The 27769-nt window shown below is 40.8% G+C and overlaps 1 protein-coding gene across 1 annotated transcript in view; it reads left to right on the plus strand.

The window, feature by feature from the left end:
• The first annotated feature begins 24 nt into the window (after positions 1-24).
• COL12A1 (collagen type XII alpha 1 chain) overlaps positions 25-27769 on the plus strand; it is a 139049-nt gene continuing 111304 nt past the window's right edge. Inside the window, exons 1-13 of the mRNA XM_025200085.1 lie at positions 25-59; positions 2415-2521; positions 11821-11937; positions 13291-13434; positions 16056-16115; positions 16952-17215; positions 17350-17514; positions 17940-18113; positions 19143-19433; positions 19674-20276; positions 21092-21364; positions 23680-23952; positions 26815-27087. Of these exons, the coding sequence (XP_025055870.1) occupies positions 2449-2521; positions 11821-11937; positions 13291-13434; positions 16056-16115; positions 16952-17215; positions 17350-17514; positions 17940-18113; positions 19143-19433; positions 19674-20276; positions 21092-21364; positions 23680-23952; positions 26815-27087 (2710 nt within the window). The 5' untranslated portion in view covers positions 25-59; positions 2415-2448. The remainder of the gene's footprint in view (positions 60-2414; positions 2522-11820; positions 11938-13290; positions 13435-16055; positions 16116-16951; positions 17216-17349; positions 17515-17939; positions 18114-19142; positions 19434-19673; positions 20277-21091; positions 21365-23679; positions 23953-26814; positions 27088-27769) is intronic.

Here is a 27769-nt window from a genome sequence, read left to right on the forward strand (position 1 = left end):
GCCCCAGGGTGCAGGAGAGGCGGCCCCGGCGGCAGCCCGGCCCCCGACGCTGTCCGCAGGTCTGTGCACGCCGCGGCGGAGGCTGGAGGACGCGCGTGTCCGTGTGCGGGTCGGGCACAGGCGGAGGCGGCGAGCGCGGGTCTCCCAGCTGCCAAGTGCCCCTGGCGTGCGGGGACCGGGACAGGGACGGGGTCTTTTGTAGGGGAGCGGGCGAGATCTGCCGCTTGGGGACAAAGAGAGAGAGAGGGAGAGAGACAGAAGAAACTCCGGGCATTTCTAAGCCTATCGCCTTCGCCCGGCGTTGGGAGGGGGCTCGCACTGGCGGATGCCCGGGTTCAAACCAAGCGGGCGCTCAGCCCGCCGCTCCGGTCCCGCAACGCGGTCGCCTGCCCCCACCTCTCTCCGCGGCTCGGCTCGAGGGATGCTCGTGCCGCCTTCCCTTGGCAGGATCCCTTCCCTCTCCCCCCCTGCTATGTGCAGCTCCTTATAAGTAGCTGCTCCCCGGTCTCCAGGACTGGAGCTGCTTGACAGCTCTTTGTGCCTGAAAACCATCAAAGCCCGTGCCCTCCAGGCTTTGTAATGACGTTATGCGGGTCTTTGGCAGCGAAGCCGGTGTGAAGCCGAGAGGGGACTGAGCAGGTCGGATCTTCAAACGCGTGTGGCAGATCAAAACTGAGGCATTCAGCCCTGCTCCAAAGGGGATCTTCCTTTTCTCTCTGGTCGGCAAGCGAGAGGAGCCTTCCTCTGCAGACGGCTCAGGGCAGAGCGTGGCTATAGAGCTGTTAAGGGGGCGCTGCCACTGCTTTATAAGCAGTCAAATAGATATGTTTTAATATTTTGGAAAAGGAATATGTTTGGTGGTCTGTTCAGTAGCAGGCACTGCTAGTCGTGTAGACAGACATGCCGGTGGCATCAAGGTGTGCCTGTCCGGCAGCCGGAGCCGAGCACACGCTCCTAGATGCGCCTCGGAGTAATTTCATTCCTGATCCTCCTGCAAAGGCTCAAGAGGTGGCACTCTAAGCCCGGGCAAGAGCTCTCGGACCCAAGTCCTCTGAAAGCGCCTAGTTTACAAGGCATTTACGAGCCCAGCAAAACGCTGTTAAAGGGATGTAACAACAGTGGCCTTTTCCCACGCAGGAGAGTGGCATGCTCTTGAAGCTCAGGCTTTCGTGGTTATGGTTACTTGTGGCAGAGCCGGACACACATTGTAGCCCGCACGGGTGCCTAAGGGAGACCTTACAGCCAGCTTTTTCCCAGTTTCTGGCCAGATTTCCATCCAATTTTCAAGCGACTGATAAAAACAATGAGGGGAAAAGACAGTGTGTTTGTTCCGTGTGGGTAATCGGGCAGGTTATTGTTGGATCGCGTTAGTTCCTTATACCGATTCAGCGCGTCTTGTTCTTCGCGGAGCTGTTCTTGCGGGCTATTGCCAGCCTAATGGTTTACGTGTTTGTCTTTGTTTTGCTCTCGGCACCTTTCAAAGCAAGGAGGGATACAAAAATCATTAGGCTCCTGGCACCTTTCGGATTAAATGTGTCACCTAATTGGGAATGTCTCTCTCACCACCTTATTTTGACTCCTGACGGTTTCTCCTTTTAAACGCCATAGGCGCATTAACGAGGATTTCTGTGTGTCATGCACTACTCCTCCCCACCCTGCGATAGGGTAACAAGGGCCTAGGACTTATCCAGGCAACACTCCTGCGGGGGCTTTGCCAAAGCCCTGCCCCTGAACGTGTAGCCCCGAGCAAACGCGCCCCAGCTGCTTGTAATTAGGGATGACTCAAAATCTCTCCAACTCCCGTCTAGGTTTCTAGCCCATCTGCAGCCCGGGCATGGTTCTTGCTCTGCTCTGTTTTTACCAAGTCTTTGAAACCCATTTCCCCCGGCGGATTGTGAAAACGACTTCTCAGATGGGAAAGCATCAGGGCTAGAGGCCGGTTCGGGTTTCAGCGGCGTGTTACATAGGGGTCTGTGTAATCTATCTGAGACCCGACAGAAAGGAAGAAAGGCGCATTTGTAGGCAGAACCAAAAAAAGAGAAGTTTTTATGAGTTTCCAAACTGCCTGGAGAGCCCTAACGGGCAGTGCACTAAGTGCTTCAGCAGTGCTGAAAAAGGAGCCGACTGCAATCCCCAGATGAAAGAGGCATTTGGTTGATTCCAGGCAAAAAAAAAAAAAAGAAAGAAAAGACCTCTGAATTAGCCATCAGCGCGGGGATGAGGAGCTGCGGGCCTGGTTCCTGCAGTGTCTCTGCCCAGGCTCACTCTCACTTAAGCCCGGGATCCGCTTTGGGTGGGAGGTCTCGGTAACAAAAAGCCCGTCCTAGAGTAAGGAGTCAGGCAGTCCGCCCCGGCAGGGCTCTGTTGCGGCTTTCCCGCAAACCCTAACCCCGGTCTCCTCTGCCCCGCTCCAGGCTCCTTCCTGCGCGCCGCTCCGCCGGGGCAGGCATGAAGACCAGGCTGCCCGCAGCGATCGCCGCCGCCTGCGCGGCCCTGCTCCTCGCCTGCGCGCAGGCGGAAGGTACGTGCCCGGGCGGCCGCCCCGCTCCGCGCGCCCCTCCGGCGCTCTCCTTCCTCTCCTCAGAGCCGCGCCTCTCTTTCGCTGTCCGTGTCTCGCTCCTTTCCCTCTGTCTCTCTGGTGTGCTGTCCACACTGCCTCCCGGAGCCGCCCCGACGCGCAGCACGCCCCGGGGCGCTGGCGCACGCCCCGACCTGCAGTCCTGGGACGACGGAGCTATTCGAGGAAAGAAAAGAAAAAAACAAAAAAACCGTCTTGAAATAAAGTCCTGCAGCAGAGCGGCTCCGCGCCCGCGTGTGTCTGTCCGCCAGCCCGGGGACTCCACCTGAGTTGCTGCACGTGGGGAGCTGCAAGGGCTGGGAGGCGCCGACCGGGAGCTCTCCTTCCCCGGAGCACAGGCTGGCGCGGCTCCCGGGCTGCAGCCGAGCCCCCCCCAGGCAGTTTCCCCTTACAGAGTTGCCAGCTCACATCTACTCCCTCCCACACACAGAAGCAGTGCCCCTTACAGCTCTGCCAGCTCCACTTCCCTTCCCCCCTGCAGAGGCAGTATCCCCTTATAGTGCTGCCAGCTCCATGCCCGCTTCCCTCCCCCACAGGCAGTGCCCCCTTACAGCACTGCCAGCTCCACATCTGCTCCCCACCACAGACGCTGCCAATGGCACGTCTGCTTCACCCCCACAGGCGGTGCCCCCTTACAACGCTGCCAGCTCCACAACTGCTCCCCGCCACACACGCTGGCAGTGCCCCGTTACAGCGCTGTCAGCTCCAGGCCCAGCGGGGATGATGCACCATCCTTCACAGAATCATAGAAAATGAGGGTTGGAAGGAGGTCATCTAGTCCAGCATTTCTTAACCTGTGGGGCTTGACCCAAAAGTGGGTTGCAAGACTATATGTAAGGGTTGTGAACACACTTTAAAAATGGATCAATACATTTAAAAAATGGATTCTCCTTTAAGGAAGAAAAAGTGTGGGAAACCATGGCTTTTTCCTTGCAGGCTGGCAGAGTTCCAGCCCGCGAGGGGCTGCTTAGCTCCCCTCACCATGTCCCAAGCCCCCACCCCCTGCTCCACACACTGGGGAGCTGGGGGTGGGGGGCAGCAGGTCGGGAGTGAGGGGCACTGGGTCGGGACTGACCATTGATGTTTACAAATGGGTCCTGGGATAAAAAAGGTTGAGAACCACTGGGTCCAACCCTCTGCTCAAAGCAGAACCAGCCCCAACTAGATCATCCCAGCCAAGGCTTTGTCTAGCTGGGTCTTAAAAACCCACAAGGATGGACCTTCCACCACCTCTCTGGGTAACCTGGTCCAGTGTTTCACTATCCTCCTAGTGAGAAAATTCTTCTTAATATCTAACCTAAACTTCCCTTGCTGCAAACTGAGATGGTTGCTCCTTGTTCTGTCATCTCTCACCATTAGGAGGACAGTGGGGCTGTTTTGCTGGGGCAGAGATGGGGAGGTGAGGGGAGAAAGGACTCAGAACAGGTCTTGCTGGAGACCTCACACCTAGGGTTGCTTACCTTCCACAATTGTCCTCGAGTCTCCAGGCATTAAATACAAATCTCCATGGGACTGTTGAGAGACACCCAGAGATAAATGATGGGGCATTCATTAATATAAATATTAGCTGGGGAAAACCAAACGTGCCCATAGTGATAGGCTCAAAATGTCTGAATCCCAGACAGCTAGCTGGGACCTTGAGGGCTACTTACTGGAATGGTCTGAACCGGAATTGCATCTCATAACCCTTCCCAAGTTTGTGAAAAGTTCTGATCTGGGGAGCGAGCTCAGGGCTTTTCCCAGAAGACCCCCAGAACTGAACACAGTTTGTGCCTCTCTGCAGTCTAAGAGTATGGGCTCTGGACCATTAAAGTATCACAACCAGAAAGAAAACCAAAACAGGAGGCTCCCTCCAACTCTTCTGTCTTTCCTTCAGCAAGAGCAGTGCAATTAGTAGCCGTACAGGTTCAAGATAAAACAATGAAAAACACAACAGTTCTGCCAGCAGTGAACATCTGGTTACAAAAGAATCAGCTGTTTGCCCTGCTAAGTACTGCCCACTACACTGGTATTGGCTGAGGAACCAAAGTTTGCGCTGGCAGTGCAGGACCACTGTGTGAGAGACAGCAATAAGAGTAGGAGGAAGGTGAGTATACAGTGATTGCAACTTACCTAGGACACTGCAAATGTTACATCCAGATTCTAACATCCATAGTGGAGCTGAGAGGTAGGTACCCTACTACCAAGCTAATCAAGTATGTAACTTGATTTCACTTAGCATTGTCCTCCTTATGGAATGAAGGAGTGAAAATGGCAGACTTGAGCCCTTGAGTATTGTTACTAAAAGTTACAAATGTAATATTTTTGTAGAAGCACAAGAAATATTTTGGAAAAGTGAAACAACACACAACATTAGCCATTCATCAGCATTCATATAATTCTTATTCTGAAATGTGAAAATATTGAACAAAAGAAAGGTTAGAACCTGATCCTGTGAGATGCTGAATACCTTCTGAATAGTACTGAATGACTCTATGCAATTCATAAGGCAGTCAGCATTTTCATAGAATCATAGACAATGAGGCTTGGAAGGGACCTCTGGAGGTCCCATCTAGTCCAACCCCCTTCTCAAAGCAGGACCATCCCCAACTAGATCATCCCAGCCAAGGCTTTCTGTAACCAGACATTTTGCATAATTAGTCTCTTGTTTTCAGAAATTTTTATTAAATAAATGTACTTTTATATAAATTCACATCCATTGGTTTTTGCATACTCTTGTCCCACTAGCAGTGACCAGTTTATGATCGTGTCTTTGCTCCTACCAAATAGGTCCTGGTGTCTTTCCTCAGCTGATTATTAATAACAAGTTGGAAGGATTCATAGTAGGAAGGAAGTTAAATTATATGAGTTCTCCAGGGAAGGACAAACTTTGTCATAGCTTGAGAATTTCTGAAATGCTAAAATGTTTATTACAATAAGGGGGAAAAATGGTCAGTATGTATAAAAATATTTAAAGTCTTTTGTAAAGTCAGTAAAATCTTGAAACTTATGAGTGGGAAGAGGAGAGGAAGCTAGAGATTGTTATAAACAGGATTCCAAAAACTTGTGATCACATCAGGGCAGACTCTAGTGAGAAGAGGTATTTAAGCTTTTTTTTTCTTACTTAACATTTTTAGACAGATTTTCTTCAGTGTTTTTGTTTGCCTTGCATTTGTCGACCTGCACTGTCAGCCTTCTGCCTCATTTTTGTGTTGCCTTTTGAATCATGCTTTGTATCATACTTGTCTTGTTTTCTCTGTTATTTCATTTTGGATGTCTGCTGAACTTTAACTGTCCTATTTATATTCCTTCATTTGGTTTTACTCCTGCAGCATCCACACGCTATTGACCCACAGTCCTCCTCTGCACCCAGTTTTTGACCTCTAGACTTGTTTTGTTCCAGTTCTTGTTCCTACCATGAGATGAATGCAGTTGTGCATTGTTTCTCATCCTGTGCTTTATTTCTCCTTCTATGATTGGCATAGGTAGCAACCATTAATGCTCTTGTTTCAAGCTGCTTTTCTCTCAGGAGTAGGGAGGCACTAGGTCAGGCCAAGGGAGAGGATGAATGGAAAGTTGGCACTGAAGGGTAAAAGGCAGGAGCAGGGGTGTTTTTGCTAGTTTTCCTTCTCCCTCCTTTGAGTTTTTGCTTTCGCTAGTAACTACTAACTAGCTCCCCTGTTTGTCTACTGCTGCCCATAATTTCCTAAAAGACTCCAGAATGAAACTGAACTGATTCTTACCAATTTCGTGCCTGCCACCAGGATTCTGAAGAACATCAGTAGTCTGCTGCAGCTTGGCAAACCTATGGGCAGTAGCAAGGGGACTAACATTTTTCTTCAGACTTATGAAAAAAGCAAGGCCAAGATTTAGACCTGAATGATTATTTGAGCTCTACAAGGATTAGAAACTTTTTTTTTTAAATGAAAGAGTAGATTTTTTTTGGATAGAGATGCCAGCTCCCGTTTACTGGCAAGAGGGCAGTTCTTTTTTCAAGCCTATTAGACTGCTCTCTCGTTTGCAGTAGTACAGTAGTAAAATTCCACTATCCATTTATTTTGCTATCTTTTGATATTCTCTCCTTTGCTTTGATTTCTGGTTTATGCTGTACCTCATTCACTAACTGTTCCTGTATTCTGGTTTAGTTCAGCTTTGTAATTCACTAGTACTTTCTATGTGTTCTCTAATGCCAAAAACTTACTTTTTCACAATATTTTTCTTCATCTATTATAGAGATTAGGAAGAAATCCATGTCATTCTAATAGATAAAAATGTTTTACTTTTTAAAATCATGGTTGAACTAAATAATGTATGACTAGCCTGGTAGTTACAGTTTTAGAGCAAAGTCTTGTTTGGTGTCATAGCTTATGCAATATGTTTAATTTTAATACAGAGAGAGACTTACAAAGTCATAAAGGAAAATTATGCACTCGGGTTTCATTGGCTGTGACATTTCCCCTTGTGCCTTTACCATCTTCTCCATGGCATTTTAATGAAAAATACATTACATTATTGATCATACTAAACATTTGAATACTGTGATGCTTCAGTAATTTAAAAGGTGATAAATGAGATTTAAATTCTAGCAAAGCCCGTTTTTTCATGGGACTGACAAGAGTATCACTGCACAAAGCTGTAGTATAGGAATGTCTGAGGAAAACACGTCTTCTGGTGATGCAATACAGAGTAGAAAGTAACATGCAAATATTACTGGAAATTAGGAAATTTTATGTATAACAGAGGTATTTTCCCAGGATTTGGGGGAAGAAAAATGAATGGCTCTGAGATTTATCAAGTGGATATGAAGCTGTTCAAATAATTCATGTATTCACATTTGGACCAGGTTTGTCATGACTTAAATTTGTTTCTGTTTGGTGGCTATTGCCTATTTTTTTACAAATGAGTTGGTGATGTCAAACTTCTTTAAAAAAAAGACCAACTATTAACAGCACTGAGGTCTTGGGTTGACAGCATAATTTCAATGTACTTTAGATATAAGTTTATTTTAAGTATAAGTAACTGCAAGTCACTATTTTTCTCAATGTTAATTTGAAGCATAGATTATATACATATATATGTATATAAACAAATGTGTGGATGTATTTATTTACACACATACTACAACTGCATTTGGGTATGTATATTTTTATATTATATATAAATATAATGTGTGAAGTACTAAAAAGTATATTCATGTAAGTTTTTTCTCAAAATATAAGAAATATATATAATTGATAAAAATACAAACCCACAGGTGGCACCATTTTAGTACTGCAATTAGCACTATCTAATGAGAATGAGAAGTTAGGCTTTACTAAACTGGTAGGCCATAGTATTTTATTAAAATAAAGGTCTTAGTTGTTTCCCTTATTGGAATCAATAACTTTTAACTTAATTGGGAGAAGGATTTAGATCAGAGCCTAGTAAGGTGTGTGAAAATAAATCCATGCTATACTAAAAAGAGAAGAATAGCTATAGAATATTGCCTCTGTCTACCTTCCTCTGAATTATATTGTTTTATGTGTTCCACAAAAATGGTGGTGGTTGCTTATTTTTAATTTTTCATTCATGAAGTTTCAATTTTTTCAGGAAAGTTTGGATTGTGTGGATGATAGCTGCCTCCAGATTATGGCTGCTTTTTGTATCTAAATTACATCACAGTGTTTTTTTTAATGACATTTTTCTGTCTCATTAGCTATTCATTGAAATTGCTGGCAACCACGTTGGGCCATCTGTAAATGCTGTTGACTTGAATATATTGTATTTGTGTTATCTAACAAATACAAACCAGTATAATGCATAGATACATGAGAAAAATACCCCTATGTTTTTTAGCCTAAAAATATTCTGGTATGTACAAAGAGTGGCATGACTTATGCAAAGCAGCATTAGATGTGTATTGTTTTCTCTTTTACGGATATATTATATATAATAAGATATTTCATAAAGTAATTTACCTTACGATAATTTTAAAAGTGACTGAAACGAGTATTAAAGACATTAAATGTTGACATCTTGAAGTGTCTTATTGTAAACTATTTTTAAATTTGGTGGGCTCCTCTCTGGGCCATACCTTGCCCTCAATCTTTAGTTGAAATCAGTGAATGCTGTTGTACATAAAAAAACAGTTTTTACTAGGTATCTAGTAATTCCATGATTTGTAGGCACTGACATGTTTTGAAACAAGTTATGTATAATTAATGCTAAAAAATAATACTTTCCCCCAATCTCATTATATACAAATACAGTTGTATCAAGTAGTATTGCTGTTATCCAGTTAGTAAGTATCTTACTATTCTCCATTTTAATATTTGCCAGGATATTACGCTATTGCCCTATATTAAGGTCATGATCCTGCCTCTCCAAAGTGTCCTTCATAAATTTTGACAAGCACAGGATCAGGCTGCAAATACCCAATTACAGAGGCTTATGTACATGTACAGCTTTATTCATGTTAATAGCTCACATCTCGATTACTCACGTGAATATAGTTGCACACATACATAACTCTTGTGGCCCAGTTCCTTAGGCCTCCTGTAGCAAAACTCCCGTGATGTTCAGTGGGCATGTTGACTATAAAAGTACTGCATGCCTCATCCCATATAATGAAGGTACTATTTTTCTAGTTGTAAGGCAGTTACCAGAATGAGAATAGTATTGAGATTAAGTAACCGTTGTCCCAGTTAGTTCTGGTTAATGTACAATCTGCTGTTGGAATCTGTTACTATACTTCATGATGACTCACTTTTCTCATCATATGATTGTTTGGCTATGAGCTTGCAGTCAATTCAGAGTTGGTTTTTGTGAAATCAGTAGGGTTCCATGTGAGCACTGAATGCAGTCTAAAGTGAGTTTCTTTGACTTGAATAATATCAATCCAACAGAGATGTTAATGACCATACTCCCAAACCCACTTTCTTCACTTAGGCAAAATTGCCATTGAACTCAGTTGGAGAGTAGCATTTAATGCTATGAATTTGTTAAGCTTTTATATGCGGATGAGTGGATTCACCAGTTAAATATTGATTATGCTGTCTTTCTAACTGCCAAGTACCACATCAGAATTTCAGCAAGTGGACTAAAATCCTTTATGATGTTAAAGACTTTTCCTCACAGTCAGTTTTTCAGTTTATCTGGAATCCGGTCATTTGGATATCAACAAGTTGGGCTGCTGCTGTCCTACAGCAGTTAAACCCTAAAGTCTCTGCTGCATCAGGTCAATTTACTTTCAAGGTTGGTGGTGCTATTTTTTCCATGTACTGAATTATTTTTAAGCATGCTCAGGTCAGTTGTCTCTGCCTTTGCATTAAATTTGTCCTGAGCCATTGCTACTGAAATGATATTTTATAATGATATTCTTAATATGTAATGCATTTTATTATTAACATCTGTTGCATGATTTTGATACTAAGTAATGACTTTGCTGTCTTTATCTATGTGATTATAGTAAACAGAATGATGAATAAAATACGCATGCAGATTAATAGTCTAATCTCACTGCCTGTGTATGGATAATAGGAGAAATAACATTTATTCCAATACTAGTATATCTGTTGAATCAATATTCCAAAGCCATATTATCCTATGGTTGGAAATGGCAGTTTTAAATTATTTAATTTTCAGTTTTACAAATATGCCATCTATCACGATTGGAAAAGGTCCTAGTTGCAGTAAAAAAATCTGTCATTTGTTTCTAAACTCTGCTTTTTAATTGAATTGTTGTGCTTAAAAAAACAAAACAACAACAAAAAAGGTCCTTAACTAAGCAATAATGGAGATCTTTCAGGAAACAAAAAAAATCTGACTAATCCAGAATGCCTGCAAAACAATCTGAAGTATTGAAGGAAAGTATGGCTGAATCTTATCTTACTTTGTAGACCTGTTTAATTAGTAGTATGTACTACACCTACCATGCACTGACAGTGAGTCAGTAAAATATTGCACGAATAAGCATGATACAGTTTATCAAGAGAATATCATTATAAAATATTTATGAGACTTCTTTGTGTAATGAACCTTGTACATGGAGGCTTTTGTCCATTGTGGGAAGCTAAAAATAATAATCAACATTTTGTGTACATATGCATGATGCTGCAAGATATCGTATGTAAACTGTTTCTTTCTATACTGTTCAGTTACTTCTGTCACCAGCTCCTACAAGTTTTATTTGCAATCATTTGTTCAGATCACTGGTGCCTTCTTTGCTGTTTTCTATAAATTCTGTAAATAAATGTCCATAAATATACCTTGATGTTGTCTTTTCATAATTAACAATTATGTTATACAGAAACCATACTGGCATTTTATGTTAAAATGCCACTTCTAGTATGGGTACACCTGCTGCAAAGGGAACATGATAATGATGGTTTACACCTTTGAAATTGGATGTAAACAGGTCGAATCTTATTTTTGTGAACCTTTACATCATTTCAAATATTACAGTAAATTACTTATAACCATAACTACTTATTAGCCCTTTTGTTCCTCAATTCTTTGTAACTATGTGCAAAATATGCCACTTTAGTGGTCACTAGGAACAAAGGGGTTGAGCTGCCAGTACTTGGAATTATACAATAGAGGATATATTACAATAATTACTGATATACATTTTACATGTATATTTTTATATAGAACATGATATAAATTGCTTAAATATTAAACTCTCAAACTTTTTTCTTTATTATTAAATACTATTAAAATTCTATTTTTCTTAATTTCTGCCATGTTTTTAGATTCAGTACAATATAATTTACAAGAAATATGCAAAAATCATCTTAAAAAGATGATCATTTTTTTGATATCCTATGAGGGAGAGTACTGCATTCATGCTCTAAACAATCTCATGGTGTTGTATGCAGGTTGTGATTTAGCATGCTTGTACGGACTGCACCCAGCATGTATCAAAATTCCTTTAATTGTTATGTGAAATGTTTGCATATGTGATTATTACCTGTGAACTCATTGTACATGTATCCAAATGTGTTTTCTATCATGCTTGATTTTGCTGGCCATTCTTGAATGACTTGGCAACTCAAGAAACAAATGTTTTGTGCTGTCCTCTTAATGCATATTCTCTTTGATGTTTTGTCATATTTCGTCAGCTTTTATTTTACTCTTTTTCCAACAACATATCTTTATATTTGTTGGAAACAAATTTATGCAAAGACAATCTTAGTAAGCTTTGCTCAGCATCATTTATTTTATTAACATGATAATAGCTTGTTCAACTTTTTAAACCTTTACCTGATATAAATCTTTTGCAGTTAATCCACCGTCAGACTTGAATTTTACAATTATAGATGAACATAATGTTCACATGTCATGGAAAAGACCATATGGTGCAATAGAGGGTTACAGGATAACAGTTGTCCATCCAGTTGGTAAGTTTTAGTTTCATACAATGACATTATCTAGCTTCGCGAAATGATTAGGAGGTGAGGTGTGAATAAATATTAATGTTCTCCTAGATGGGCATGCAGCAGCACAGGGATGGAGTAATAGATTTCCTCTCTTGCATAGCCTGTAGTTGGGCTACCTGCATCACAGTATCAGCATATTGGGGTATGCAAGGATTATGTGCTCATGATTTTCCTTTGAAACAAATGGGTGAGGAGAACTAGGAAATAGGGGAAGTCATGACTCCATTCCATTTATGGAGTGTTGCAGACCATGTTTTAGGAATATGCTGTACCTCAAGGCTGTTCAACTTTTGAGTCGCAGGGGACCATTGGCCCACCACATGCCTCATGGGCTACATGCCCCATAACCGTGTGGTGGTGTGCCATGTGGCACCCTCTCCACTGCATTGATGATCCTCTGGAATGCTGGATGATGGGCACCCCCCTGCTGTGTCACTCCACCGGTAGTCTCTTTAGTGGTGTCTGATTCCTTGGTATACTGATGATGCTGTTATATCAGCGTAAATCAGGAGTAATTTGGAATGGCATTAGTATAAAACTAAGTATGAATTCTGAATTGGGTCCTGTCATGTTACTTTTAGAGTGTACATGTCTGATCTTCTCCATTTTGCATCCTTACCTGTACAAAGTTAATGTTAAAATGTTACTAAACCAGAATGGTAGCATTTCTCACGTTTACTCTGGACAAGTCCTGGTGGCTTAAGATGCTAGATAGTAGAGAATCCGATATAGAATTTGCATATCCTTAATTTTCTTTGAGAGATTTTCAAATTGGTAGATTTCCTTCATCTGATTTTTACATATAGACATATTAAAAACAAACAAAAATCCTCTATTAAAATAGTAGCAATATGCTTTTTTCTTAAAGTAGGTTTTCCTAGATAAAAAACTTAATCTCATAGAATATTATAGAATCTCATCACATTGCATATAATATCATAAAATAAAAGAACCATGACTTCTCACATTTAGGCCAGAATAGACAATTTGTAATTCCAACTTCATACTCAGTGAAGTCATACCAGTTCATAACTGGTACATGATCAGAAATGGATCCTACCCTATAACCCAATTAATTTAAATGCAGCTACTTTTAGATACATATCTTATGTTTTAGACTGAATGGGAAGATGGGATGCTTTATTGGGAATAATTTTATGTGCAATTTTATAATTTTTTTTAGGAAAGCTGACAACTCTGTGACTTTAAATGAGACTAGAAAGTTGACTTCATTGTGTTTTCAGGTTATGAGAAACTTGGTATTGGTGGACTAAGATACTTTGTGTTAAATGTGTTCTGTATGTTGTATTACAGATGGACCTATCAAAGAATTTGCCCTTTCACCTAGTACTACCCACACTATATTATCTGACCTTACACCTGATATAGAATATGTTGTGTCAATATTTGCATATGATGACAGAGAGGAGAGTATACCTGTTTCTGGCCAACTTACAAGTAAGTACATATATAATAAAATTACATATAACTGAATACAGTTCAAGTGGCCAATTGTAGGACAGAATTCTGGCTTGGTGCCTGTTAGCCAGCAAAACATTAATGTGTACATATGATCTTGCTCTTTTTTGGCTCTACAGACAACTTTTTTGCAAGTATTAGTGATCCTGCTAGGAGCAGAGGCAATCTGCAGGGCAAGGAGGAGAAAAATATGGTAGAAGGCTGAAGGAAATACTTTCACCTTTACCTAAACCAGACTTACTTGCAGTAAACTTGATCTAGGTGCCATCGAAGTAAATAGAAAAAAAAATCAGCAGGAAATGGATCAGACACAGTCCAAATTTCAGTGCAGAATAGTTGAATGCTCCATTATCTTCTCATGTTTTAATGCATTGAATAAAATGCACCTAGATTCATAGGGCATCTTTACATGTGATCCGGGGGAGGGGGCCCGCTTTCATTAGAGTGGCTCTTGGGAGCCAAAGTGCCTGCAGCATCTCCTGTATTCAGCATCCCTGTGCTTCAAAATGGCAGTGAGGGTGTTTTAACTAGAGCTCCTTGCACAAGCTTTAGTTAAAGCATCCCCACTGTCATTTTGAAGTGTGGGGATGTTGAATACATGTGATGCTGAGGCTTCTAGAGTATGCTAAGTCTGTTCTGATGCATGCTAATCAGCATGCATTGGAGCAGGCTCCGGGCATGTGTATAGGTGCCCATAGAGTCAAAGTTAATTAAGTTAGTTTAAAATGTTAATAGGTTACCTCTAATAACTATACTAAAAGTACTGGACTGGCTTTCAAAACTTGTTTTAGTTTTGGATTTGCCTTGTATGTTCCATATAACCTGGAGCAAGTTATGATCAGTTTCCCTACCTGTAAAATGGGAAGATTGCAAAGATTACTTCATTAGTTTTCACAAAATGCTGTAGGATGGAAGAAGGTATTATATAAGCATGTGAAACTGTCAGTAGTTTATTGTTTATGTAGTGGCCTAGCTGCAGTGCTGTTCAGTTCAGACCCAAGAAAGGTGTGCATGAATTATATGTATACAATCTCATTTTGGGATCTGACAGCCACAGTTGTGTGCTTAATTCCAGTGTACTTTTCTACTTTGGTGTTCAACTTTTCACTTTCACGAAGCTGAAGGTTTTGACTGGGGTGTGCCAGTACTTCTGCTAGAACTTTAACCCAGAGGTTCTTGGATAGAGGGTTGTAACGGGGGCCTTCTCGGGGCCAATCTCACTGTGGCCCACCCACCCGTTTCTGGGCTAACTGCTTGCCTTCTCTCCTGCCACGGCTTGTTGGGAATTAATTAATAAATGTCAGTTAAGCAGGAGGCTGCCCATTTCTTGCCCCGATGCCAGGGGGCACTGTCTGTGGCTCCGTTCCTCCTCTTCACCACAGCCCAAGCCTCACAGATGGCATCCAGCTGTTCTCAACATCACGGGCCCCCACACTGGGCCCCAGAATCCTACTAATTGAACCCTGCCTGGATTCCTCTCCTCAGGCAGTCTATTTCACCTTCATACCGGGCAGCATAGCTCCCTGAACTGCTTCCCCTTCAGGTGTGGTCCCCCCAGGACCTTTGGCTCACTAGTCCTGGCCCACCTCCAGGCCAGTCGGAACCCCAGGTGCGCAGCTCTTGGGTGTCCCTTACAGTGGGCCCCTGGCCCTTCAACCCTTCCAGTCCTGGCCCCAGCGTTGACCAGTCAGGGGAAGTCTGGACAGGTTCCTGAGTCTATGGCCTCACTCTTTCTCTATGGGGTCCACCTTCCAGACCCTCCAAACAAGGGGTAACCCACCCAGTTGTGGGGGCTAGGGGTTAAGGCACTCCACCCCGCCTTTCACCAGGGTGGTAACTGGCCTAGCATTTCTTGGGGGCTCCTGCACCACTGAGAACCCCACCACACCACCCACTCCTGGCAGGGTGCAGTTTTAGCTTGTACCCAGGACCAGGAGCCTCCTGACCATCCCCTACAGCTCCTCCCTTACCTCCAGATGATACCAGCAGCCCTCTGGCCAGGCAATGTTGTTACCTGGCCTCTAGCAGCAAAACTGCCCTGTTTATATGGGCAGCCCTAGGTTCAAAATGGCTGCCCTCATCAGGCACCTGCCAGCTGCCAGCTCCAGGCCCTTAAAGAGGCCGGCACATACAGTGCCCTGCCACAATGTAAAATGCCTACGGTGCCCTGCCACAAGGGTCTTGCCCCTCCACACTGGCTAGAATGATAGCTATATTTGATGTCAAAAGGGATTTTCCCCCCCATGGCCAGATTGGAAGGTACCATGGGTGTTTTTGCCTTCCTCTCTAATGGGGGTGGGCATTGTCCTTTTCCTTGGAGCATATTCTAACAATCTTTGCATCAGAATGACATTGGCTCCCATTGTCCCCCTCATGGTTGTGTCAGGATTGACTATGTAGTTTTGCTAATAGGCTAGACAATGGATTTGTATAGGATGGTTTGGATAGGGATGATCTTGCTTCAGGCAGGTGGTTCGTCTAGATGACCTCTGGAGGTCCCGTCCAGCCCTACTTTTCTATGAAATGAAATATAATCTGTAGTCATATGACATATTTTTATTTCCTTTCCACTACATTTATCTATATTATGTTTTCTTCAGTTCAGACAGGTGGTTCAGTAAGAAAAGAGGACAAAAAGATCGATGAGATTCAGTTACAAAGTAAGTTTTTTTTTGGGGGGGGGGGTTTGTATTATAGTTTATTTGGAGATAAGCAAGGGTTTGATCAAAAGTCTGATGAAACCATGACAAACTTCATTAGACCTTTGGAACAGTCAAGGAAGTAAAATTCCTGTGTCTGTTAATAAAACTTTAGCAGTAAAGTTTTATTGACTTATAATATTTGCTGTGCACTGGGCTGAAGAAATTTGAAAAGGGACTAGAATTGGAAGAACCTGCAGTCCCTTTATGGAAATGAGACATATAATTGATATGAGAGCCAGGAATTTCATGCAAATAAACTAATTTCCCCTGAGGAGCCCCAATGCCTATCTCAATCCTTTTAAAAATGTCCCCTTGATGCTGACTTGTACATTGCAGAAAAACTCATGCTGCTGCTATGTAAGGTTAAGGGTGGGACAAAAGAGCAGTGCCAAAGTTAAATCTTCCCCAGCATCAAATCACTCCACAGAATTGTACATTTGGCATTTTGGCTACTGTCGGAGCTATATATCTTTTCCTGTATCCGTTGATGATTATTAAATAGGCTACCCTTTGACTGAGCTCCCAACTGACAATTCCATTTTGAGAACGCCAGCTGGAAGGTCTTTACTGACGGCATCTGGCTGGGTGATTGGTGTTTCACTGAAGTCCGGTATTTCAAGTAAAAATTTGAATGTGTTTAATTTCCATTTTGTTTGGCTTATATTTATTAGATTTCCACTGTGCATATTATGCATAATATGGTATAATGACCTGAAAGTTTGTAACAATATTAACAAGTAGATGATCCTTTACTCTTCTGCTAAGAGGTTTTTTTTTTTGTATATGTATTTCAGGATGTTCCATCAGTGCAACAACAGATTTAGTTTTTCTTGTTGATGGCTCTTGGAGTGTGGGGAGAAATAACTTTAGATATATTTTGGACTTCATGGTTGCCCTTGTATCAGCTTTTGACATTGAGGAAGAAAAGACAAGAGTTGGAGTTGTTCAGTACAGTTCTGATACAAGAACAGAGTTCAATTTAAATCAGTATTTCAGAAGAAGAGATCTTATTGAGGCAATTAAAAGAATACCCTACAAAGGTGGCAACACAATGACAGGTATGGATTTTAGCTCTTTGATCATGTTTGATAAACTATGTTTATGTAGCATTTTATTTTAGAGCCCAAACTCTTTTTAAAACCTAGTTTGTTCCTCAATAAAGCACAAGCCATTTTGTTACTCTTAATTTTAGGTGAAGCCATTGATTATCTGGTTAAAAATACATTCACTGAAACTGCTGGAGCAAGGAAAGGTTTTCCTAAAGTAGCAATTGTTATTACGGATGGAAAATCTCAAGATGAAGTTGAAATTCCTGCAAGAGAGCTTCGCAACATAGGAGTTGAAGTTTTCTCCTTAGGTATGTTGATGTTATATATTATTGAGTAATGTGGGTAAATATGATAATGCATTATAGAGAGGGATTAACATAGTAATAGCAATAGCCTGAACTATGTTTTTTGCAGTTTTGAGCTGTCTCAAGTTTGGCATTCCTATTGTTCTAAATTGTGTGGTAATTTTGTAATGTGGTCAGCAAGAAACTAGAAGACCAACAAACTGTTTGACTGTTTTACATGCGACTCCCTGGAGGTATAATGAGTCTCTGGAGGTAAAAGTCTAGTATATTAATGGAGTGCATTATCTGGTTTACTAGCTTGACTCTTAATAATTAGAGTTGTACTTGTATCAGCTTTACTTTATCAAGCTTTAATACTTTAAAAGTAACCATAAGAAGAGCTAAGTAATATGTACACTTACAACATTCTTCCATGCTATAATTTTTAGGAATCAAAGCAGCAGATGCAAGAGAACTGAAACTAATAGCATCTCCACCTTCATTGAAGCATGTTTTTAATGTGCCTAATTTTGATGGAATTGTGGATATACAGAATGAAATAATTTTGCAAGTATGCTCAGGTGTTGATGAACAACTGGGTGAATTGGTTAGTGGAGAAGAAGGTGAGATCTTTAAAAAAACCCATAATTTACTGGAATATAACCTGATACAGGAGGTTATATGTAATCTTTTTGTTTCAATAGCTCCATCAATTTTATAATCTACAGTTTATGTGTGGAAAACATATTAATTCTCTATACATTTAAACAGAGTATATATGTACATGTAACACTGAGTGAATATGAAGCATCTCCTGAAGTCCATAGGTCTAGGAGCAGCCACAATAAGTTGTAGCTATCAGAGTCCGAGAATCTACATTTTGGTCCACTTCTTCCACTTTGGTGGAAAAATATGCTAAAGAGAAAACTTAGTTGAAATGACCTGCATCTGAAAGGAATGGGTTATGACATATTGCCCCACTTGTTATGCAGGGCAAGTCATCTTGAGTGAAGAGGCAGAACCTGTGGTTTGCCCAGAAGCCAAAAGTAAAAACTTTATGCTTCTATAAGGGTTAGTCTCTCCAAATAATGGCATTGTGGATTGATCTATTGTTATGGTTCCCAAACGGTGTCTGCATTTAAACTTTCTAACATTTCCAGGAATTTACAAGGGAGTTTTATTTCTGCGTCAAACAACATTAGTATATGACAGCATTTTCACTGTAAATTCTATTGTGTTTTGGGAAGAGCACATGAATCAGTTTTTATTGCTGACTTTCACTGCTGCTCCTTTTGAAGTTACTTTGAAACCTGGTTTTATTTATTTACATCCACATTACTGCTGTTGCTTTTACTAATACTCTTTAGAGAAAATTTGATCAAGTACAACTCAGTGGCTGCATCTATTGAGATTCTTACTGCTCAGTAGCATCCCCGTATAGCTTCTTGACTGCTCTGTAGCTTGTTACTTCTGTGCAGTAGCGTTGCATCACATTTCATGCCATGTGATGCTACTGCACAGTAGTAACGAGCTACTGTGCATTCAGTGTCTCATGTAGACGCAGCCAGTTTGTTCTCAAAGTCTATAATAAAAATGTGAAAAATCCTGTTTATAATTGTATCTGACCATTTGGGTTTTTTTTAATGTTTCAGTGGTAGAGTCTCCTTCAAACCTAGCGACAACCCAGATCTCATCAAAATCTGTTAGGATTACGTGGGAGCCATCCACTGGCCAAATAACGGGCTACAGAGTGCAATTCATTCCCATGATAGCTGGTGGGAAACAACATATATTGAGTGTGGGTCCTCAAACTACTGCTTTGAATGTAAAAGATCTTTCACCAGACACAGAATACCAGATTAATGTGTATGCAATGAGAGGACTGACAGCCAGTGAGCCAATTACAATAATGGAAAAAACACAACCAATAAAAGTTCAAGTGGGTAAGTTATTGACTGGATAATGTTCTGATAACATAGATATTTTTAAAGACCTCTAAATGTGTCTTACAATAGCAGACCTTCATTTATTGTGAGAAATACTTTTAGTTAATGGAATTACTTTAACTGAAGCACATCATTTTGCGTGTGTAAACAATTGGTTAGTGGATAAGAAATACAGATGCAATAGAAGTGCCATGGCTGTTGGAGATCTCTTATAGTGGTGATTCTCTCTCTTTACAGAATGCTCACGTGGTGTGGATGTAAAAGCTGATGTTGTGCTTTTAGTGGATGGCTCCTACAGCATTGGCATCGCCAATTTTGTTAAAGTAAGAGCCTTTTTGGAAGTGTTAGTTAAAAGCTTTGAGATTTCACCTCAAAAAGTACAGATAAGTCTTGTCCAGTACAGCAGGGATCCCTATACGGAGTTTTCTTTGAACAGATACAACCGAGTTGAAGATATAATAAAGGCTATTAACACCTTCCCCTACAGAGGTGGATCTACAAACACAGGCAAAGCCATGACCTATGTGAGGGAGAAAGTATTTGTTACCAGCAGAGGATCAAGACCAAATGTACCAAGGGTCATGATTCTTATTACTGATGGAAAATCATCAGATGCCTTTAAAGAGCCAGCCATAAAATTGAGGGAGACAGACGTAGAAATATTTGCAGTTGGTGTTAAGGATGCAGTACGTTCAGAATTGGAAGCAATTGCCTCACCGCCAGCTGAAACCCATGTGTACACAGTGGAAGATTTTGATGCTTTCCAGAGAATATCTTTTGAACTTACCCAGTCTGTCTGCCTACGAATTGAGCAGGAACTGGCTGCTATACGGAAAAAATGTGAGTAATTATTACTACTTAGAGAAATAGAAAAATGTAATGAAAATAATCTGAGACAAATATTACTCTCATTTGCAATTAGGGAACTCCACTGATGCCAATGAAATTTGCTCTGGTGTAAAGGAGGGCAGAATTTGACAACTTTTTATAGCTACAATGAAGCTATTGAAATATAAAATGAATAGCATAACTTGGGGTAGACAAGCAGAGCATTAGCTCAGGTGCTTACTGAAGCAGGGGGAGGGGGGTTGTGCCTATGACTATAGGAGCAGCAGATTTTCTGTGCTTGCTGACATGCACCCCAGAGATCCCAGGGGTGTGATTTAGTAAGCTGGGAAACCCCGACTTTGCCTGCTCACCAGGGTGCTCCCTAGAGATCCTGGCAGCATGTCTTGGTAGGTGGGGAAAGCTAGGCAGGCATTCCTAGGGCTTGAGGGCTTGATCTTGCCCAGGAATCCCTGGGGCATGCTGGACCAGGCTCCTCAAGCACCAGAAAAACATGTCGCCCATCAGCATCAGTGGGTGGGACAACAGGTGACATATTTCACCCAGTGAAGTAGATCAGCTGTACTGCAACATATCCTGGCACAGTTGATCCACTTCATTTGGCAGTATCCATTTCTACTCTCAGAGATTATTGTAATAATTATGCCTTCATAAAAATTTATGATAATCATTTCTGCACATAAAAAAAATCTCTTTTAAATAAATGAAATCAGCTGATTTCAGGCGTAGTTTTAGTAGACTTTGGAGGGCCTTAACATTTTTTTTAAATAACCATAATAGCTCTTCTATCTGTTTTTATTTCTGTACAGCTTATCTCCCTGCAAGGAATTTGGTTTTCTCTGATGTGACATCTAACAGTTTCAAAGTGGGCTGGTCTCCAGCTGGCTCTGAGGTTTTGTCCTATCTAGTTAAATACAAGGTGGCTGTTGGTGGAGAGGATTTCATTATTTCAGTACCAGCATCTAGTACTAGCTCAGTTCTCACAAATTTACTGCCTGAAACTACATATGCAGTCAGTGTGATTTCAGAATATGAAGATGGTGATGGTCCTTCCTTGGATGGGGAAGAAACAACCTTAGAAGGTAACTTTCCCATTATTCTCAGCCACAAACAGGTCACATGTTCAAATAGCTGTCTACTTTATTGAGAGAATTTGTATATGAGGAATACCAAGCTAATTCTGAAATATAGTACTGGTATGTGGGATGAGACTGGCATAATGGCGTTTCTGTTTCTTTTAATAAAGATAAAAATTCTGATAAAGGACAACTATTAAGATTGAATTTTAATTTGTTTCAGTGTTTCCCGGATGTTATGTTGTTCTGAGGTTGTAGTGTCTTCTTCTCCAATACACTGTGGTGATATACATGTATAATTTTCATAGATATTTAATTATTAAAGCTCCAATCCAACTAAGAGTTACCATATTCTTTACTATATTCCTTTGAATTCAAGATGTCCTTGAATTAAAGATGCACCCTAATTTTATGACTCAATTTAATTAAAAAATACGGCATCAAATATATACAAATTTACCATCATTCAATGTCTATGGTGTATATAAGAGTTTTCTACTTTTTTTTAGCTTGAAAATGTAGGCCATTTTTAGAAGAATTATTTAGTTTTGAAGACTCTGTCTTATATTCAAAGGATGTACAGGTGCTTCAGTGGTTACTAGATCTACATTTTTTACAGAAAAAAGACTGGTTTATAAAATAGAATAAAGAATTGTCATTCTTAGATGGAAAGGACTTACTGGACCTGATCCTGTAGTTCATCTATTATACCTATTACTTCATTTCATACGATTATTTTTTACCTTTGCCATATCTAAGATTATATGTGATCAAAGGAAATAACATGAAAAGTAATTTAATTTATTTTTTCCTTAGGATTGATTAAAATTGGATTGGGAGAAGAGTAGTGCGGCAGATGTAGATTTCATCGTGTGTGTGTGTGTGTGTGTGTATGCATGCATACGCATGAGAGAGAGAGAGAATAGTTTAGCCCCCTATAACTTTTTCTTAAGAAACCAATTTCTTAAAATGTTTTCTTGTTTGATACTGTAGACAGATTTTAATTGGGAAGGAAAGAGAGGCTAAGCAGCTTTACCAAAAGTGAGGCATTAATAATATACCTCATTTTGTGACCAATGCTGCATTTTAAAAAGTTCACAATCTTGATGTGATGCAATCCTGACAGTTTTCAGAAGTCCCACTAATGGAGTGTAAATGTCAACAGTTCTGCATGCTGCGTTGGCTAACAGCTTGGGTCAAACAGCTGGTTTCTTGATAACTGATTTTAGCCTTAGGGTACTACGGAATTTTAAATCTGGTGTTATTTTTATGTCAGGTAAAAATAAATTAAAAGTATTTTGTTTGTATAAAAGTAAGGCTTTTATTGTTACAGTTGAAAACACATCTTTAAGTGAATGACAAAGAACAATATTTATGGCAGGCAGATGTTCACATTAAATTATTTATGAAAGAGGAACCACACACAAAGAGCATTTAGTAAATGTTAAAGGGCAGAATTTGTTTTTAAATGCATGTGTCCAAACTCTCATTGACTTCTGGGCACCAAATGATGCATTTTGGCCACAGCACATGTGGGAAAGTGTTAAATTCTGCTCTGCAACATCCATCCAGTCATGTTAGATGGTCTGAGTAGAAGCCATAATTTTTGTCAAGGAGCAGGATAGATAAACAGATCTCTTTCAGGGCAGCAAGCATTTTTACATTGTTAGGTTAGTAACCTAATTAGACTTCTTTAAATGCTCAATAAAATGTTTAAAATAGAAGTGTAAAAATTTTTATTAATTAGGAACATTTAACTTAAGGAGACCCATTGGTTCCAATATTCTTTAATGTCCTTCCAGAATCTTTGAACGTTTGTGGTCAGATAAATATTGGTGAATGGTGATTGGACAGAAGTACATGACCACAATGAAAGCTGCACAATAATGCATCTAAGTAGGCAGTCTCTTATTTCAAGAAGATTCCTTTCAGTGTCCTCAACTGTACTGAGTACAGTTTTTTCTACCTTTATTAAAAGACAATATACGATAACCAAATAGCCTTTTCATTTAATATGGTTGTATAGCACAGGTTTTACCATATTCACGTTGGAAGAGAATATTGTTATAGCTTACATTTGAGCCCAAGTTCTAAGATTTCAGATGTGACTAGTGATTCTGGGTACCTGATCTGAGACATGTTCATGAGCCCTGATTTTTCATTTATAAGGTTTCTTATATTGGGCACTTACTATATGAGGCATCTTTTAGTCTTTGGTTTGGATAAACTGGTTCTGGTAAATTTGGAGCTAATAAACATTTTATTCTACATACAGGTTGATTTAAAGACAAGCAATTACAAATGATATATCTTTTTTGTAGTTAAAGGGGCTCCTCGAAACTTAAGGATAACAGATGAAACTACTGATAGTTTTAAAGTTGGTTGGACGCCAGCTCCAGGGAATGTGCTAAGGTATAGGCTTGTATATAGGCCAGCTACAGGAGGAGAAAGGAAACAAATAACCATCTCAGCAAATGAAAGATCTACAACTTTACAGAACTTGCTTCCAGATACAAGATATGATGTCTCTCTTATTCCTGAGTATCAGTCTGGGCCTGGCAATTCATTGAATGGATATGGAAAAACTGAAGAAGGTATGTGATAAATACTGAGATTGTAGTATTGCTTGAGAAGAGTGTAGTGCATGCTGACATATTGAAAAAAGCATAACTAACATAGAAGTAATTCATAAGTTCCTTTCTCTTTTTTTGACATTGTCACTACTAAGGATAAATGGTGAGTTTTGTAATTATGAAAGTTTGATTGAGAAACACTTCAGTATAATTACACCCTAGATTTTAATTAAGTTTCTTTGGATCTTGACTTGTATATACGTTCTTGAATATGGACCTCCTAAAAAGGTCAGTCTGCTTTAGGCATAATACCCATATATAAGTAAAGCAAAGACAATAAAATGTATAAGTCATCAGTAACAAAAAATGGTAGCATCCTATTTGAAAGGTTTAAACTGGAAGGAAATACATACAGCCTAAAATTGTTTGTATAATTTGAAAGCAGGTGACATGTCTTTTAACTACTCTCAGCAAATTGATTATTTAAGGCCTGATCTTACATTCATTAAAATCAGTAGTAGACTTTACATTGGCTTGAAAATTGTCAGGCTTAATATTTAAACAATTCTAAAAATGTTACCAGACTAAAATATTAAATTTTAAGAGCAAATGGGTAATTAAGGCAGATTAGAAACTGGTTTTTGACTAGTTAAGTGACACTGAAATGTTGCATGTTGTCTGTCACAAATTATATGTTTCTTTAGCTGCTGATGGGTGTGTGGCAAATATCAAAAAGGCAATTTTAATATAAAAAATGAAATAAATTGAATAATTTGCAATTTATTCTTAATGAGAGACAAGGAACTGATTAATTAAATGTGATGAGCTAATACCACCAGAGTATCCCTAATCTGTGCCTAGATAAATCATATATGATCTTTTAATTAGGTTTTATGACTTCGGATGATATTAAATAATCTAGATAGTTCCTTTCTAGAGAACTAGTAATTATAAGCTGTTCAGGGCATGGACCATTTGTTACTTAGGTTTATATATCATTATGTACTGTGATCCTGGCTGTAGTTGCTGAAAGCTAGCTTTGTACTTACTAGGCTTGTGCGAAGCGGCTAGTATTCGCTTTGTATTCAGATTCGGCCAGTTTGGGGGACAGTGGTTTGATTCGGTGATTCGAATCACTGTTGTGAATTGATTCGGCCAAATCTGATTTGGAGATTTGGCTGCTGCTGAATCTTTGAATCACGTAGGCTTCATCCCCCACCTGATCTCCCAGCCCTGTCTGGCCCTAGCTCCTGGGTCTTTGAAAAAAAAAAGCCCCACTCACTGGCTCTCGCCCAGCAGGAGGCCGATCTCCGCTGCCCCCCACTGCCCCATGCCATGTGGGGGGGCTTTGCCATGAGCTCTGTGACCCCTGCTTGCTTTCCCAGGCCTGCCACATGGCTGTCCTGCCTGCCCCAGCTCCCGGTCCTTTAAAAAACAAACAAACAAAAAAAGTCTGACTCACTGGCTCCTGCTAGGTGGGGGGTGATCTCCGCTGCCCTGCACCGCATGGGGGGTTTTTCCATGAGCCCCCATAAGCCCTGAGGCTGTTTCAGTAGCCAGTGAGTGTAGGTCTTTTTGTTTTTTTTAAAGGGCCGGTAGCTGGGGTGGGCGGGGCAGACATGGGGGGTGCTGGGACAGCAGGTGGGGGCCGGGGGGCACTCAGGAGGGTTGGGGGAGCAGGCAAGGAATAGGTCCTGCCAGGTGTCCCCCCATGATCACCTCCCCACTCCTCCAGCTCCTCCTCCCCCTCCCCCTATTTACACCTATGGAGTCCCAGTCCAGCTCCCTGCTGCAGCAGGTGGGGACTGCCTGAATTGCTGAAGCTCTCCGAATCTTTTCCAAATATATTTGGAGAGCTTTGAATCGATTCAGACCGTTTAATTGGTCCCCTGATTCGATTCAGTTTTGGAGATTCGGCCACCAAATTAGGCTGAATCTCCTCTGAATCGCATCAGCACTTGAAGCTTTGCACAACCCAAGTGCTTAACCTATATTGCAGAACCCAGTACTTTTGAATGGTATTTAAAGTGTCTCTTGGTATTGTTGCATCTTCTTATAGATGACCCACTGTGCTTCTGTACTTAATACACTGAGGAATAATGAAAAAATAATTTTGCTATATTAACACAGGATTTAATTTTTTTTTTTGTGCTCATATTCCATGTCTTATAAAATAATAGATACACTTATGGAAGGACACTAATGGAAGCTATGCATGAAGATGGATAGAAACAAATAGCCCTTCCTGGTCCCTCCTTTTTTAAAATTATTGATAGTCTTGGATTTGATTCTATAGCTGTTGACTTCACTGGAGCTGGGCACATCTACTTGCTTTACTGCTCAATAGACTAATCTACTGCTCAGTAAAGCATCACCACCTACACGTTTGCAGCATTTACTGTGCTGTAAATGTAGTCTACTGCATGGTTGGCTAGTACCTGTAGATGCAGGTAGTAGATTTACTGCACATCACACATACAGACAGCTGATTGGGAGCAAACTGCCTCCAATTAGCCCAGGTAGCAGTGGGTGGGGAAACTGTCCCCTGCTCCTGGGGAAAAATTGAAAGAAAGATATAGATAAATATGTATTAACTTGCTTGGTTCAGATGTTGCAATCTTTATTCAGACATAATAAGCATGGATGTAGATTGCAGTAAGAACTGCTGGATTTTGTGCTAGCGTTTTGTATTTCCCTCATCCGTCTCCTATCTTACCTTATGATTATTTTCAAAATGAAACAAAATACTTTTTGAATATTGTAAACTCAAGGGAAATGTTCTTAAAAGATGTGTGTGTACCATCTTTGTTTTAATGATGGTAAGAACCCAAAGAAACCTAGCTTGCTTCATGATATATTTCCAATGTCTTTTACTATGTGTAGTACGAGGAAATCCAAGAGATCTGAGAGTTTCTGATCCTACAACATCCACACTAAAGTTATCTTGGACTGCAGCCCCTGGCAAAGTGCAACGGTATCTTGTCACATACACTCCGGTGGCAGGAGGTGAAACCAAAGAGGTGACCACAAGGGGTGACACCACCAATACCGTGCTGAGAGGGTTAGATGAAGGCACTAGGTATGCAATGTCTGTGTCTGCCTTGTATGCCTCGGGAGCAGGGGAGGCCATTCATGCAGAAGGAGAAACACGTGAAGGTAATTATTTATAGATTTTGTACAATTATTTGTTAAAATGGTTACATTTGAAGTGTTTAATGGTGCACTGATTTCTCTTATTTTCTATAGAAGTAAAACTGTGAATGAAGTGTATGCATAACAAGCCTTGCTCCTTGTGCCTTTGTTTTCTTCCTCATGAACCAAGCATAACTGCAGTTCTTCTACTCAAACACAACAAGGACTGTTGGAAGATAGTGAGTGCCAGAGAGGAAAAAGAGGGATTGGGAGTGGGACTGGGGAAGGATCACATTGGGTGTTTATTGATGTGCTTGGGCAGGGGTGCTTTATTTAAATTCTCTCCAAGAACTGCTATAATTAAAGTGCCTGGAGTGTCGTGTGTATCAGTGACCCGTGCTGAAAAATGGTGACCGGGGGGGGATGGGGGGAGGGGGCCGGGAATGGAGGGACGCTTTTAACTAAAGCTTGTTGAATGAGCTTTAGCTAAAGTGCCCCGCCACTATTTTTCAGCGCAGGAGCACTGATACACGTGATGCTGGAGTCTGCTGGAGTGTGGTATTACCACACTCCAGCTGACTCAGTTAATCTAGTCTGCTCTGACATGATGTAATTACAGCACATCAGAGCAGCTTCCCAGCCTGTCTACAGGCACCCAGAGAGTTTAGATTATGGTTTGTATAGAATGGGTTGGGTAGGGGTGATC

Source organism: Alligator sinensis, unplaced genomic scaffold (genome assembly GCF_000455745.1).
Source record: "Alligator sinensis unplaced genomic scaffold, ASM45574v1 scaffold37_1, whole genome shotgun sequence".
In the NCBI taxonomy this organism is placed as follows: Eukaryota; Metazoa; Chordata; order Crocodylia; family Alligatoridae; genus Alligator; species Alligator sinensis.